The sequence below is a fragment of the Pyrus communis genome, chromosome 3 (genome assembly GCF_963583255.1).
Source record: "Pyrus communis chromosome 3, drPyrComm1.1, whole genome shotgun sequence".
NCBI lineage: Eukaryota > Viridiplantae > Streptophyta > Magnoliopsida > Rosales > Rosaceae > Pyrus > Pyrus communis.
The window spans coordinates 28,248,098-28,262,185 of record NC_084805.1 but is presented as its reverse complement, the minus strand read 5'-3'; the positions used below and the strand labels follow the sequence as shown (position 1 = coordinate 28,262,185).

The 14,088-nt window shown below is 38.6% G+C and overlaps 2 protein-coding genes across 2 annotated transcripts; both read right to left on the bottom strand.

Moving 5' to 3' along the window:
- LOC137730162 (uncharacterized) lies at window positions 1-3,189 on the bottom strand. Its single transcript, XM_068469225.1, has 2 exons — window positions 2,793-3,189; window positions 1-472 (listed from the first exon to the last, which is right to left on the bottom strand). Exons 1-2 carry the CDS (start codon window positions 3,099-3,101, stop codon window positions 305-307), a joined length of 477 nt encoding a protein of 158 aa, XP_068325326.1. The 5' UTR covers window positions 3,102-3,189; the 3' UTR covers window positions 1-304.
- A 5,462-nt stretch (window positions 3,190-8,651) lies between these two features.
- LOC137727411 (uncharacterized) lies at window positions 8,652-10,038 on the bottom strand. Its single transcript, XM_068466279.1, has one exon. The coding sequence runs from the start codon at window positions 10,007-10,009 to the stop codon at window positions 8,891-8,893; it is 1,119 nt and encodes a 372-aa protein (XP_068322380.1). The 5' UTR covers window positions 10,010-10,038; the 3' UTR covers window positions 8,652-8,890.
- Between the last annotated feature and the right edge of the window lie 4,050 nt (window positions 10,039-14,088).

Here is a 14,088-nt window from a genome sequence, read left to right as displayed (position 1 = left end):
TGCATAATCTGCTATTACTCGATAGTCAATACCAATCATAAACTGCTTACACTTTACAGAGAAACTTATGACTTTCTAAATCCATTTGATGGGAATTATAATCCATCTCCAAGGATCCAAAGTCACATTTCGAAAATGGCATATACAGAATCAGGTACTATTGCCTGAAGAAAAATTGGGCAGTTTGGAGTTATCGTCTTCAAATTCTTCTGCTTCATTTCGCGATCTCATCATGAATAGAATTTGATACGAAAAAAGCGGGCATTTCGTGTTTGGTTTTGTACTTGTCAACTTGACTTTGCGCTTATGTTTGAGGCGGAGGTGGAGGTGGGGAGTTCGGCAATGAAATGTGTTGCTGCTGAGGTAAAACAACGCGTTCTGGAGGGCAAGGCACGGGGGCTGGGTGTGCAATGAAGGTGGGGATATCGTCTCCAGGCATCAACACTGAAACTCCACTGGCATACACAGTCATCTGCATAAAATCGACAAAATTACAAACTCATGAGCTTACAGCTTCGAAAGTATAAAGAAATGAAGTTGGCTTGCAGAGAGAGTCAGAATTCAACAATGCATCGATACACAAACAAAATACACAGATACAATGACAGATACAATCAGGTCATTAGACAAGTTAGGCAAAAACATGGGTTTTTGGATACAACGACTCATTTCTCAACCCCGGATCCAAATTTCCATGAAGATCGCATACTCAATTATGCATATTACGCCATTTTCCAGCAAAACAAATCAGTTCCTACATCAAAGGCCAAACTCCTGAGCTTGTCTAAGAATCTCAGGTGGAAAAATGTATCATTCTATCTTATAATACCTAGTGAGCAAGAACGATTTACGCGTCCTAATCCAATGCAACAAAAGAATAACAAATGAGGGTTAGTTTTCTACTGCTCATTAATGCTGTTAAGTTTGCTTCCGAGAGATACTTCAATGTGCCTGGAACGCGGGATGGTATGCCATATGTTATTATACAAGTGGAGGGAAGTTTTTTTTTCAAGTGTCCCTCCACTTGTATAATGACATATGGCGTGTGTGCCTGTGTTCCGGGCTGAAAAATCTCTCGTTTGCTTCCATTGAATCATCACTTTTTGCACATGCTTAAGGGGACCAATCCACATATTTAACTTAATGATGATAGCAAATACCCAAACATTAAACAACATTTTTGAAACCTAATCACATGACTCTGTTTGATGATGTGTTTTTCCAACCCTAACCACTACCATATGCATTTGACTTATGCTTTTAAAAATAGGGTTTAGTGAATGCTGATAGCAATAGTTAAAAGGACTGTCTGCAGTACTTAATTTGAGCCTGTTTCATTTCAACATCACTGTTGGGGGACTACAAGTTTCTGCGAATCAGACTGATTACAACGTTGCCTTTCCCGGTCAGCAAAGTTTCTGGTACAAGAACTAAACAACAATGCCAACAAACTGAAGACAAGTTCAGAACACAATCGACCTATATTGTTCTTGAAATCCTATCTATTTCGGTTTTTGTCGAAATCTATATCCTTGCAATCATCTGGCAAAGTTAAGAGAACCTTATTTTTAGGGAATCCTATGTTTGAACATTGAAAGGACACTTTGAAACAAACTAAGTTGGATTCGGATGGAAAGTTTTCGTTAATAATAATACTCTACACAATACACACACTCCCGTTTTTCTCATTCTGCACTACGCCTCTAGTCTCTTAATTCTCGTTTGGTTTTTTCAATCCAAAGACTAGAAAAACATAGTGTCATATGGAAAAAATGCGAGTGCGAAAATTACTAGCTTGACTCCGACTCAGGGCTCAATCCGTGCTACATCATAAAAGACTGGCAACGGTGGTCCTGAAGACGACCGCCATTAACAACGATGGTCCTGAAGACGACCACCATTAACGGTGGTGGGACTAAAAGACCAAGTCCGTATAGAACAGTCCAAAGTCACTTTGCTTGGAACCAAACACCAACCAACCACACAACAGACAACTACTGAGCTGGACCCTTAACCACAGACCACTCTATTAATTGCAGCAAAGCTACAATATGTAGGAAAAAGATCAAATCAAACACACTATCAGAAACACCTGTTGACGACGGGAGAGAAACTTATCTGCACCGGGAATGTTACTGCGGCGGTATCCCCGTTGCAAGGAAGTTATTCTCCAATCGATGTGTGAAAACCGTAATTAAGTAGGTAATAATAGAGAGAACATCATGATGGTGTAAGGTATGACATGTACAAGAAATGCATAGCATGTAATTCATTTCACTGTTAATGAATAGCAATTTGGTGAGTAAAGGGAAACATAAAAGTTCGTGAACTATGACAGTGGATCAGAGCAGTGTACCATTGCCCTTCACCTGACCAAACTCCGTAAATTAGAGTACGTTTAGAATATCGCATTGTCGAAGAAAAATTTGGAAAGGCAAAACCTTGATCTGAGAAGTTCAAGGAAATTTTGCAGAAAAAAGAGAGAAATTATGGATTTCTAGAAAGCTAAAACCCCCCAAACTTAGAATTCCATTAATGACAATGTAGAATTATAAAAAATCTTGATTATGTCAGAGAGATAATGATCACCTAAGCTCAACAAACAAAATAACTGTCCCAAAAAACAATTAGAGAAAGCAAACAAAAGCACTTTCCCTAAAAGCCACCACCATTTCCAAGTTTGCTACTTCTCTCTAAAAATTAGTAAAAACCATAACTTTTTCCCACAAATCACACCAAAATGCAATTCAAAACAAGTTTTCTTTGAAGAATTTGGTTGGTGGGTTGCTTACTTTTGGTGAAGGGTGGCTGAGCTTTCCATTGAAACCCATCTGGGCCTCAAGATCTCCACCCCCACGGCGGGCGGACGGCGACAAATCCGGAGAGGTGGGTCTGAGGAACCTCTCGAAGATGGCCATGACTAAGAACATGGAGATGAGGATGGCAGTGGCTACGAACCCAAACGAGACCGCATTGACAGAGCTGTTGAAAGAAGGGGAAGGAGGAGGAAGGCTGCTTGGATGGTCCTCTCTCAGCATGTTTAGTGGAGCTCCTATTGGCGGCCATTGAAAGCTAACTTCTTTCACAACAAGCATTCTCATATTTCACCGCTCTCTCTCTCTATAAATCTATTTGAGCTCTCAGATTTCACAGCATTTTAAGTTAGAGAGAGAAACAGAGGAGAGAGAGAGAGAGAGAGAGAGAGAGAGGAGTTTGTGGCAGCAGTAAAGGGTTTTACACCATTATCAAAGCTGTGGGGGAGGAGTACTTAAATTGGTAAACAAACAGAGAGAGAAAGAGAGAGAAAGAGAGAGAAAGAGAGAGAGAGGGGATGTCTTCACAGACAAGTGAAAAAACAAAACAGAAATATTCAGAAAGCCATGAAATTTCGGATGGCCTTTGCTTCCTTGTACTCGATTTATAAAATAAATAAATTAAAGATCAGGAATAAAAATTGAAAAATAAAAGAACAAATTGTCAATAGTTAGCCACTGAATAAGACTTTTCAGTTTTCTCTATCCAAGATTGGGGATAAACAGATAGGCCTTTTAGATTAACTTTTGTACCATGGTTTTAAAGTTTTCTACATTTCACAAATTACTCTCTTTTACCAAAAAGGTTGAGGTGGTTTTTAATGGTCAACCTCTTTCCCCACAGTTTTATTATGCATTTTGCATCAGAAGGTTAGAAGTTTTTTTGTGCATGAGGTCCCGATGTAGTCGATATTTCGCAAATGTACTGATAACATGTATGTTGATATGTTTCGCATAAGATAACACCTTATTGATATTATAGAACTAGTTCTAACATCTGTTACATAGCTGGACAATAAGACGGTTTAAAACGTTTCTTGCTCTTTTCTTTTCTTTTTAATCTCAAAATTCTCTATGTATGACCTCTAGATATATATGATATTGTATCAATATGTTTTGTTAGCGACGATAATATCAACAAATTATTTATAACTTACGAACAACAGTCCGACTTTTATTTCTTAATCGGAACATGAGATGATTCGAAAAATGTTTGCTTTATTTCAATTTTTTTTTTGTGAAACCAAACTTTTACAGGGTCCAATTTCACAATCATGGCCACAAATTATCACCTTTTGTTGTATATTTTAGAGACCTGGTTTCTTTCGGAAAGATTGAAGATATGCAAACATGCATTAATGCAAAAATCTGAGTTCCTAGCCACAAGATGCAGAGACAGTTTTTGGCCCAAGGAATATCTTTTCTGTGTTTTGATTACTTTCCGAAGACAACATCAAATAATTTATATTCAAGAAAATCACTGTTCGATGGCCTGGGCCATGCCAGCTCCAACACACATTTTCTCTCTTGTTTTATGGTTTTCCTCTCTAAATACCACTGGTTTTGTCGAATTTAACCAGAAATGCCACTCTTCTTTAAGGGCTCAAAGGGGTAGTTTCTGAAAGGTTGTTTAGTCAAAATGGTCATGAGATTTGCATAACTCCTCACTTTGGTCGTTGAGATTTGAAATCAATAAAATTGATCCTTGAGTTTGTCTACCATCAATCATTTTGGTTATTCTGTGAAAAATCTCCATTAAATAAGAATAAAATGACCAAAATACCCTTAATTTTTGTCAAATCATTTTGGCCCATTGTTTATTAAATCGAGTGTATATTTGTCATTTTGATCCTTATCTAACATAATTTTGCACATAATGACCAAAATGATTGATGGTGGACAATCTTAGGGACCGGTTTCAAATCTCAGGGACCAAAGTGATGTGTTATGCGAATTTCAGGAACTATTTTGGCTAAAAAGTCTTTCTGAAATAAGTGGCTCTATAGGGGGCTTATATGGCAATTGATGTGGTATAATCCAGAGTGCTAGCTAGTTGCAGACTTGCAGCTATATGGAACCGATGGAGACGGCAACATGAATGCTTGATTTGGTCCTTGCAATTCCCCCGCGTGCCCTTGATTTCGTGTCAACCCTAGTCCCTCGTGACATACAGATCGTTAGGATAAATTTTCTTTACGTTCAAACAACTCTGAAGTTGGTGTACATCGCAGACAGAGAATGCAAACACCAATAACATGAATCGTCTAAGTTTACAACTCATTTTATAATCGCTCATCAAATAGATTACGATTAATCATCGACGAGATAGAGCTCCCATACAACTGTTTCTATCCTTTGATTATATATTTCAAACTCACATCTTATCAACGATCAAATACCGAAATCCAAAATGCCATGCAGATGGTCGTTGTTCTTGTTGGCAACTTGATCACGCTAGGGGGAGGGACAGATCCCTAAACAGTGCGACAAGAGACCCCAGCTTGGGCTCAAAACCCCATCTTAAACCTTCATTAACCTCCTTCACATGCACTTTGTCTGCCTACGTTCCTATCACGCCTCCCCGAAAACCCTACAACCCCAAATGGTCCCCACAGTAACTCTTTTACCACGGGGCATACGAAGCATCCATCTCACTCATCGACACGTGGCATGGACTGGACTACTCTTTCTCTCTTCAATTTCATCTCTCGTTTTCCCATGACGAGAGACCGACATATCAGCTCCCCATGTCGGGGCTTTCAGGTCCCTAACCAACATGTGAAACATCTAAAAGTCCTCGACGATTGTCTCCCGACGTCAACGGCTCAGATTCAGTTTCCGAGGGTGCAAAATCTGGGTCGTCGATGTGTTTGAGACAGTCAAAGTCGCACGGGTCGAAAACTCTCAGCTTCGGAGATTTCAGATGTTGCTACACAGTACAGCCTACTTGGTGTAGACGGAAAGGGAGTGAGGTAAGAAAGCGCAGCACATTCTCTCACGCGTGCAAAACCAATGGGTTTTGTGCGTGTACCCGTTTACACGTGCGGTAGCGTGTCCGAGTAGAAATTTTCAAAAGCTCTTTTGAAACTTTGACGGGGACTGGGAAAGATAATCGGAGTGCATAGGAGTGTCAGATGATGGGTCTGCAGGGTCAGAAGGTGAGGCCCATAAGGATCTAGAAGGATCCTCGTCGGATTCTTTTTATGAGAATTCTAAGAATCCTTCAATCATATTTGTTCATCGTACATTATGCGATTATAAATTATTGTAAATTTTTTTTGTTTAAAATTGAATATAAACAGTATTTGATAAAAACTGGCCGCATGATATACGATGAATTGATGTGATTGGAGGATCACCCAGATCCTAGGGTTTCCTCAGACCTAACGGACTTTAACTTGCATTCAAGCTACAATTATAACGATATCTCAAATTAATCGTAAATTGTATATGTATTCAGGGGCATGGGTTAGCGGTGCAGACACATATATATTTCAAATTTTTAGGTACGTTTCTCATGATACACAAAGTAAGATGAGTTCAGAATGATGTTACTGATTTAAAATATCGTCACAATAATGTATCAGGTAGAAGTCATATCTCTAAGACAGACCACCAGGGTTGGGGACCATTAGTAAAAGCAACTACGGACCAAAGGTGAGTGAGTGCGACTCTGGGTGTCTCTGTGTGTGGGTGGCTCGTGCAGAGATTTGAGTTTCATGGCTTCACGTGAATGATGAATCTTCTGCTTTCGCTTTCTCCGGCTGAGTATTTGGTTTCTACCTCTCTCTTCTTTTGAGGGTGCTTAAAGCCGGACACCCCCTTGACCACTTGAAAGCTCAGAATTTTGGGCTGAAAAGCCCTAAAACCCTTAACCCTTGAAAAACAATGAGTCTGGCCCAGACCATATTCACCCTTTTGAGAACCGGATGGATAGGTGGGTCCCTTTTGAGAATCGGGTATGCCCCACCAGAAAGATAGAACTAAATTGGGTTGGTCCATGTGGGCTTTTGATGCCAAGCATTGCCTAATAAAATTATATTTCTATCAACGGGTTTGGGGCATGTGGGACATTTGATAGGGCCCAATTAGGAGAGCAACATAATTTTCTTTGATATAGACTGATGGGAAAAATGAGTTTATGTGGTATTTGAAGCAGATGTAAATTAAATCAGTTTGCACGTTAAATGTATTTCTCATGTTGTTTAAAGCTAAATGACCTTTTAAATTAAAATAGTTTGGAATATCAAATGGTTCAAAAATTGTATGGTTGGAAATTGAAGTTTTAAGTATAATAATTTTATTTTATGAAAAAAGTGAAACAAATAAAGTTAGTTGATGAAGAGGCATAGCAAATGATTTACAATTGAGAAATGCTAGGGGACTCTTTCAAAAAAGGGAATGAAAAGTTCCTAGTACTATTCACTTTAACGAAAAACCATATTTTTACACTAAAAAGTTAATCATGGTACTATTTACTGTACCCTTTATTTTGTTGTGATCGTTAAAACTCAAAGTTTTCAAACCATTTTCATTAGTTTTCCTCTCAAAAAAGGGGTTCTTCATGACCTCTTTGCTATCTCATGTTTTTGGCACAATATTTTATAATGATGACACGAAAATTAATGTTAAACTATGAAGTGGTAGAGAGACCATAACAAGTCCTACTTTTGAGAGAGTATTCTTATCATTTCTCTTGACAGTTTAATTAAAAGTTATCAAACTATTGAGAATGAATTAATACCACATTGATGAGAAGATAGACCTTACAAGAGCTTATAAGAGATTGAATTATTTCCTATATTGCCAATTGGTTTTATGGTGGAACCCCAACTTTCTTCATGAATAAGAGCAAGTTGTTCCACATGTAAAGTCAAATGGCCACACTTGCTCCACGTCACTCTGTTGTGTTGTCCACGTGTTAGGCTTAAAAATTCGCCACATGTGAAGGGCTTATTGAGAATGAATAAATACCACATTAATAAGAGAAGTGACATTGCATGGACTTATAAGAGATTGAGCTATTTTCTATACTACCAATTAATTTTATGGTATAACACTAACTTTCTTCGAAAACAGTATATGTAATGATTCAGGTCGCATTCGTTTCTTTCTGATTTTGGACAAAGCACCATGGAATGCATTTGATCAGAAACAAGAATGCCCCATACCCTAATGCCCTATACCTACACCTATAAATTATATTTATCTTTTTTGGCAGCAAACACAATGTGTCTTCCTAGAAGACAAACTGAGCGAGCATCATAAAGTGGCTGGAAAACAAACGAAATTCCAATAGGCCTAGGTTAAATTCCATTTTCTAATTTAGGGTTGGTTTGAAAATATTTTTAAAATTGTTGAATGTATTTTTAGTGAAAATATTTTTGAAAACAAATTTTAGTAAAAATATAAATGAATTCTGAAAGAAAAAAACACTTGAAGTGCTTCCATAATACTTCTTGTAGGAAGTATTTCAAGTACCTTTGAAATTTAAAAATATTTTCACTAAAAATACTTTCAATTATTTTAAAACTATTTTCAAACAAACCGTTAGTAATCTATGTTTCTAACAATGCAATACAAAGTTCATACAGTACATTTTGTTTTGTTTTTTGTCGTTTATGCATCTAAACGTTATCATAAAACATTGTCCCAGATGGATATTCTGTTAATCGTATAGCACTCTTCATTTGATCAGATTACATGAACAAAAATTCATAAGCAACATGTTTTCTCAACTGTAAAATATTCGAATTCAAGAAAGGATCTATATGTATAATTCATAAACCAGTAACTAGTATGGGAAACAGATTTTACAAAGATTTTTTTCTTCTTATTTTGTCACAAGGTATCCAAAATCATCAGGACTGCTCCATAAAGTTCACAACTTGAGCATATAATCCGACTAGTTAAGACAGCTACCGTGAAAACTTATAGATCAATCAGCAAAACCTTACACAATAATAATATAATATGATCATATTAATAGTTATCAGTAATAAATATAATTAACTAATTAATTAAGCAGGTACCAAATTTTTTTCAATCTTTCTTTTGCTGCAAGCAAAAGGCAAGATTCATGAGAGTTGAACAACACAGCAATGCCCACAAAGCTCTTTCTCTCCATCTTCCTCCATCGGCTCCATGCTCGTCCATGCATCGTTGGTTGCAGATATATCAAATTTATGAACGATCGACATTGTTCTTGATGATTCGCTCTCCATCCCATACCCTGCCAAGAAGTATAAATCCACCCCAATGGTTGCCATTGTTAGGTAACGCCTTTGGCTCAGTGCCCAGTTTTGATCGTGTGGCCCCAATGCAGTGAGGCTTTGTAGGCGGGACCCTTCAACTTCATTCCATATGTTGAGCTTGCCGTCGTAGGATTCTATGTGGCCTTTCCATTGCTTGTAGCAGTCGCCCGAGCTGAAAAGCTGTCCATCGACGGCCAAAATTTGATTAGGTGGCACGTCCAGCTGCCACATCCCCACGATAAGGCCCCACTTCCCTACTAGCGGGTCGTACACCTCAGCGGAGCTGCGCACCATGATGGCCGGCACGTCCGAGTCAGCCTTCTCCGCGAAACCCCCCACCACGTAGATCTTGCCCATCCACGTCACCCCAACGCACTTGTACCTCAACGTGCTCATGTTCGGCAGCGGTGTCCACTCGTCGCGGTCCGGATCGTACACCTCAGCGAATGGGATGCCCCTCGCCCAATCTAGCGTGGCCTTTCCCCCCGCCACGTAGATCTTGTTATCTGAGACCGTGCATGCGAAGTCGCACCGGGGGATGCCAAGTGGCGCGCAGGTAGACCACTGGTTTGACCCGACATTGTAGCGCAAGACCGAGGAGGAGACTTCAATGTCCATGTCGACAAGCTCGCTGCACTCGTCCGACGTGTGAGCTCTCTCCTTATTACAAACCCTACCGCCAATTATGTAAACCGAATCACGTAAAGACACCATGGCAAAACCCTTGAGGACATGATTCTCAGTGAGGCCTGGGATGGAGCTGGCATGCGTCCACATGTTGGTCGACGGATCGTAGCATTCTATCCAATTAGAAATGTTTAGGTTTGGAGCGGGCTCTCTATAGCAAAACGTGGCACAAACCCTAAATTTGGATAGAGAATTAGGGTTTGGCGAAGAGGGTGGTGGAGTTGAGGGTCTTGGTGGAAATGGGAGAGAACCCATTGGACTTGCTTGGGAGGAGATTATTAGGGTTTGTAAGTATGTGTTCGTTTTGAGTTTTGGCAAATGGGAAATGTAATATAAGGGATGAAGGCAAAATAAGATGGAGATAGCGGAGAATACCACAAATGTGTGGTTTGAGGACATCGACTAGAAACTAGGGTTGATGTGAAAACCTATGGTTTCTTGTATTGATTGATGGAATAGGTGATAAGAGTGTTTTGGCGGCTTATTGTCTCTTCCATTGTCGATTTTGTAAAATAATCAAGTTTTCCGGAGATTTCGAAGAGAAAATAAGGGGGAATCGGATTGCAAAGATTAAAGAAATAAATGTGGAGTTGAGTCACTCTTTAATCTGATGGTTAGGTTTTGTTTGGGCTATAGTTTTGATTGAGGTCAATTGAATTGTGACAGGGACAATAATTACAATATCTAATTAACCAATTATTAAGAACCATCGTGGGGTGGCTCAAGTGGTTGGGAACGAATTCAAGTTCGTATTCCATACGACATGGCTTGCAAGTCCTAGCACTGGTGAGTTACACAAAGATGGTTAGGGGGAAGTTGAAATGCCTCTATGAGTCTTCTCAGCCTCCAAAAGAGTGGACAGTACGTAGTTGCGAAACCACCAATTTGTCCCTTTTTTAGAGAAAAAAAATAGCCAATTTTATGTACTTTCTTTGGTTATGTGGTTTGCTTGTATCCATTTGTGTGGTATGGAAAATGTTGAGGGGAGAGTAGATGGTGAAGTGGTGTGGTGATCACTATTTTTTTTTACCAAGTTTTTCTTCTTCTTTTTCTATAGTCTCTACTGTTTTGGAATTTTTAGGATTTGCACCTGACTAGTTCAAGTTCAACTATGTAATCATGGTGGGAGCTCAGATCTCTACAAAAAAGAATGACAAATTAGCTTTTACAAAACAACAAAAGCAAAAAGATCATATAATTGTAGAAAGTATAAACGTCTTTAAGCTAACCAACACCTCTGATAGATTTGATTTAATATATTAAATTCCCAAAAAAAAAAACACAACTTTGATTCGTACCGATTGAAGGTATGTTTTCATACCATGGAGAATATCTTAGCGGAACCGAGTTCTTCAAATACAAGAGGATTTTAATTATTTATTTTTTGGGGTTTTAGATGGAAGGTGATCTGAATTTAGCTTATCCTCACTCACTAACTTAGTTGATGCTGGACTTAATCATGGTCAATGATTTCAACGTTAGTCAAAACATTGCTCTAATTTATGAGAATTTAAGGTTCCTGATGATGGAACTAGACACTTCAACTCACTCACAACAGGATGTGACCCTTGCTGTGAGGCCTTTATCTACGCCAGGCCAAGCAGTTCTTAATTAACTAAAGATAGCTATTTATTTGTAAGTGAGTTGGACAGTCCACCTGATCCTACTGTTCAACGTAATAAGTTTCTAATGTAAAAAAAAAGAGAATCAAATTCAAATTCACAATCTAATTAACCTACCTTACATCTGAACTAAACTACCATAATTGGACAAAGTTCAGATTTGCAAACTTAGTTTAGAATTGCTGGTATGGCACTGAGTGGTTGGTCAATCAACAGATCTATGCTGATTGCTGAAATGTTTGCCATGCTATAGGTTGCTCCAAAGCATTTTTGTCCCCCATGATCTAAACACATGGGCTGCTGACCTTTAATCACTAACAATATCATATAATCCCTAATAAATTCGTACTTATTAGAAAAAAAGGAAGTACAAGCGCTGTTTATACAGAAGGGTTGGGAGAAGCGCTTCTAGGAAAAACATGCATGAAGCAGCACTCTGAAAAAGCACTTAAAAAAGGCCTCAGTAGGGCAAGTCCACATGAGATCCTAATATCCTAATATATGATCCATGAACATATTCTGGAATATGTCATCCTTTGCTTTCACAACAAGGAAACACAGAATCATCCCTCTAGATTTGGGTTTGCTTATCAAGAAACTAATTTCTAATTTTATAAGTAAAAGTGCTTAATACTATATTTATTTTTGCTCCCGGGATCTCATACTTTATCTCTGCTTTTTTATCATGCAGATTTTGAGACAGTAGAATTGCTGGTATGGCACTGAGTGGTTGGTCAATCAACAGATCTATGCTGATTGCTGAAATGTTTGCCATGCTGTAGGTTGCTCCAAAGCATTTTTGTCCCCCGTGATCTAAACACATGGGCTGCTGACCTTTTATCACTAACAATATCATATAATCCCTAATAAATTCATACTTAATAGAAAAAAATAAGGACAAGCACTTTTTATACAGAAGGGTTGGGAGAAGCGCTTCTAGGAAAAACATGCATGAAGCAGCACTCTGAAAAAGCACTTAAAAAAGGCCTCAGTAGGGCAAGTCCACATGAGATCCTAATATATGATCCATGAACATATTCTGGAATATGTCATCCTTTGCTTTCACAACAAGTAAACACAGAATCATCCCTCTAGATTTGGGTTTGATTATCAAGAAACTAATTTCTAATTTTATAAGTAAAAGTGCTTAATACTATATTTATTTTTGCTCCCGGGATCTCATACTTTATCTCTGCTTTTTGATCATGCAGATTTTGAGACAGTAGAAAGTAGTCTTAACATATTGGGGAAACAAACAGTAACCACGGCATGTGACCAACTAAATCATCCATGGTCGAGGGTGCAATTTTGTTCAAGAGAATTATTAATTTTCTGGACAAGACGTTCGTTTTTTTATTAAGGACGTTTGGTTCAGTTTTTATTAAAGAATGAACTGTCAATATGGTATATAGAGCAAATGAAATAGAAGGCCAGGATTGGTGAGGAAAGTTGTAAAAGCACATGATCAGATCACCATCAAGAAATGCACAAAGTAAAATCTTAAACGAGAAGCAAGTGCAGGTTAAGGTATACCTGAGAAAGATGAAAATAATTTTTGAGCTGACAAATTTGAATGTGCGCTGTCATGGATAATTCGGGCTGGCAAACGTTGTTTTCAACCCCATATACCTAGCCCTAATTTACAAGATGCAACCTTTGATCAAGACAAAATCTCCATTGTCTTGAGGTCTACCATGAAACCTTATCTCTAACCAAGGATCATTGAAGCATGGCATCAAAGAGGCCCCCACTTGAAGAAAATGCCATTTGGCAAAACTTTCACTCAAAATATTCCACTTAGTGAGAGAGACCTAAATACATCTTGAATGCTTCTGCGACAGTATCTCATTCATCTAGAGAAACATATATACCTACATGCATTTTAACTTTGATCAGTTGAGTTTCTTCTTTTATTCAAATACATCCCACTTCATGTTAGCTCTCCACTCGGGATGCATGAGTGTTCGTCTGTTCTTCATTCTCATCCGTTATGTTATGTAAAACAAGACTTCCCCTCTCATTCTCCAATATACAAAATTTATTTCCAGTGTCTTACATATGTTCTCATGCAATATTGTGTGATTGACTTGTAATACTGCCAACAATATGTTAGGATACTAAGTTGGGTTATCCAAATTAATGAGATATGTGTATGTTTTGTTAGGTAATGGAACCCTATTAGATGATTGACACTTGTCATGAGATGGGATGATTTAGTTAGTTGGGTGGTTACTGTCTAGAAACTTACCTTGCAAGTCTGAGATAGATATATAACAGACTAATTGTGCAAAGGAGGTTATGATATGAAAAAGTATGTTGTGAGCAGTTATATAGCAGGCTTATGTGTGCCATGCGTTGAGGTTAGAACAAGGTTCTTATTATTGGTATCAGCCAATTCTACGATCCCACGTTTCCCTTGCGTATGCCGAGGGCAACCACTCGAGCCACAAAGATGGATGCTCGCGTCACCGCCCTTGAAGCTTCGAACTCCAGAATCGAAGAATCGGTTCAGAATCTGACAACCCAAATGACCAAATTCATGGCGTCGATCGATACTCGTCTCTCGTTGGTGGAATCTCGGTCGGTTTCCATGGAAGAGCAAGGCCGCGGTCGTACCAATCGTGTGGGTCCGTCTGAATTGGGGGGAAATCCCATGGATTCGGAGGAAACCTTTAGCGATCAGAATCTTGATCCCAATCTGCAATTCCAGCG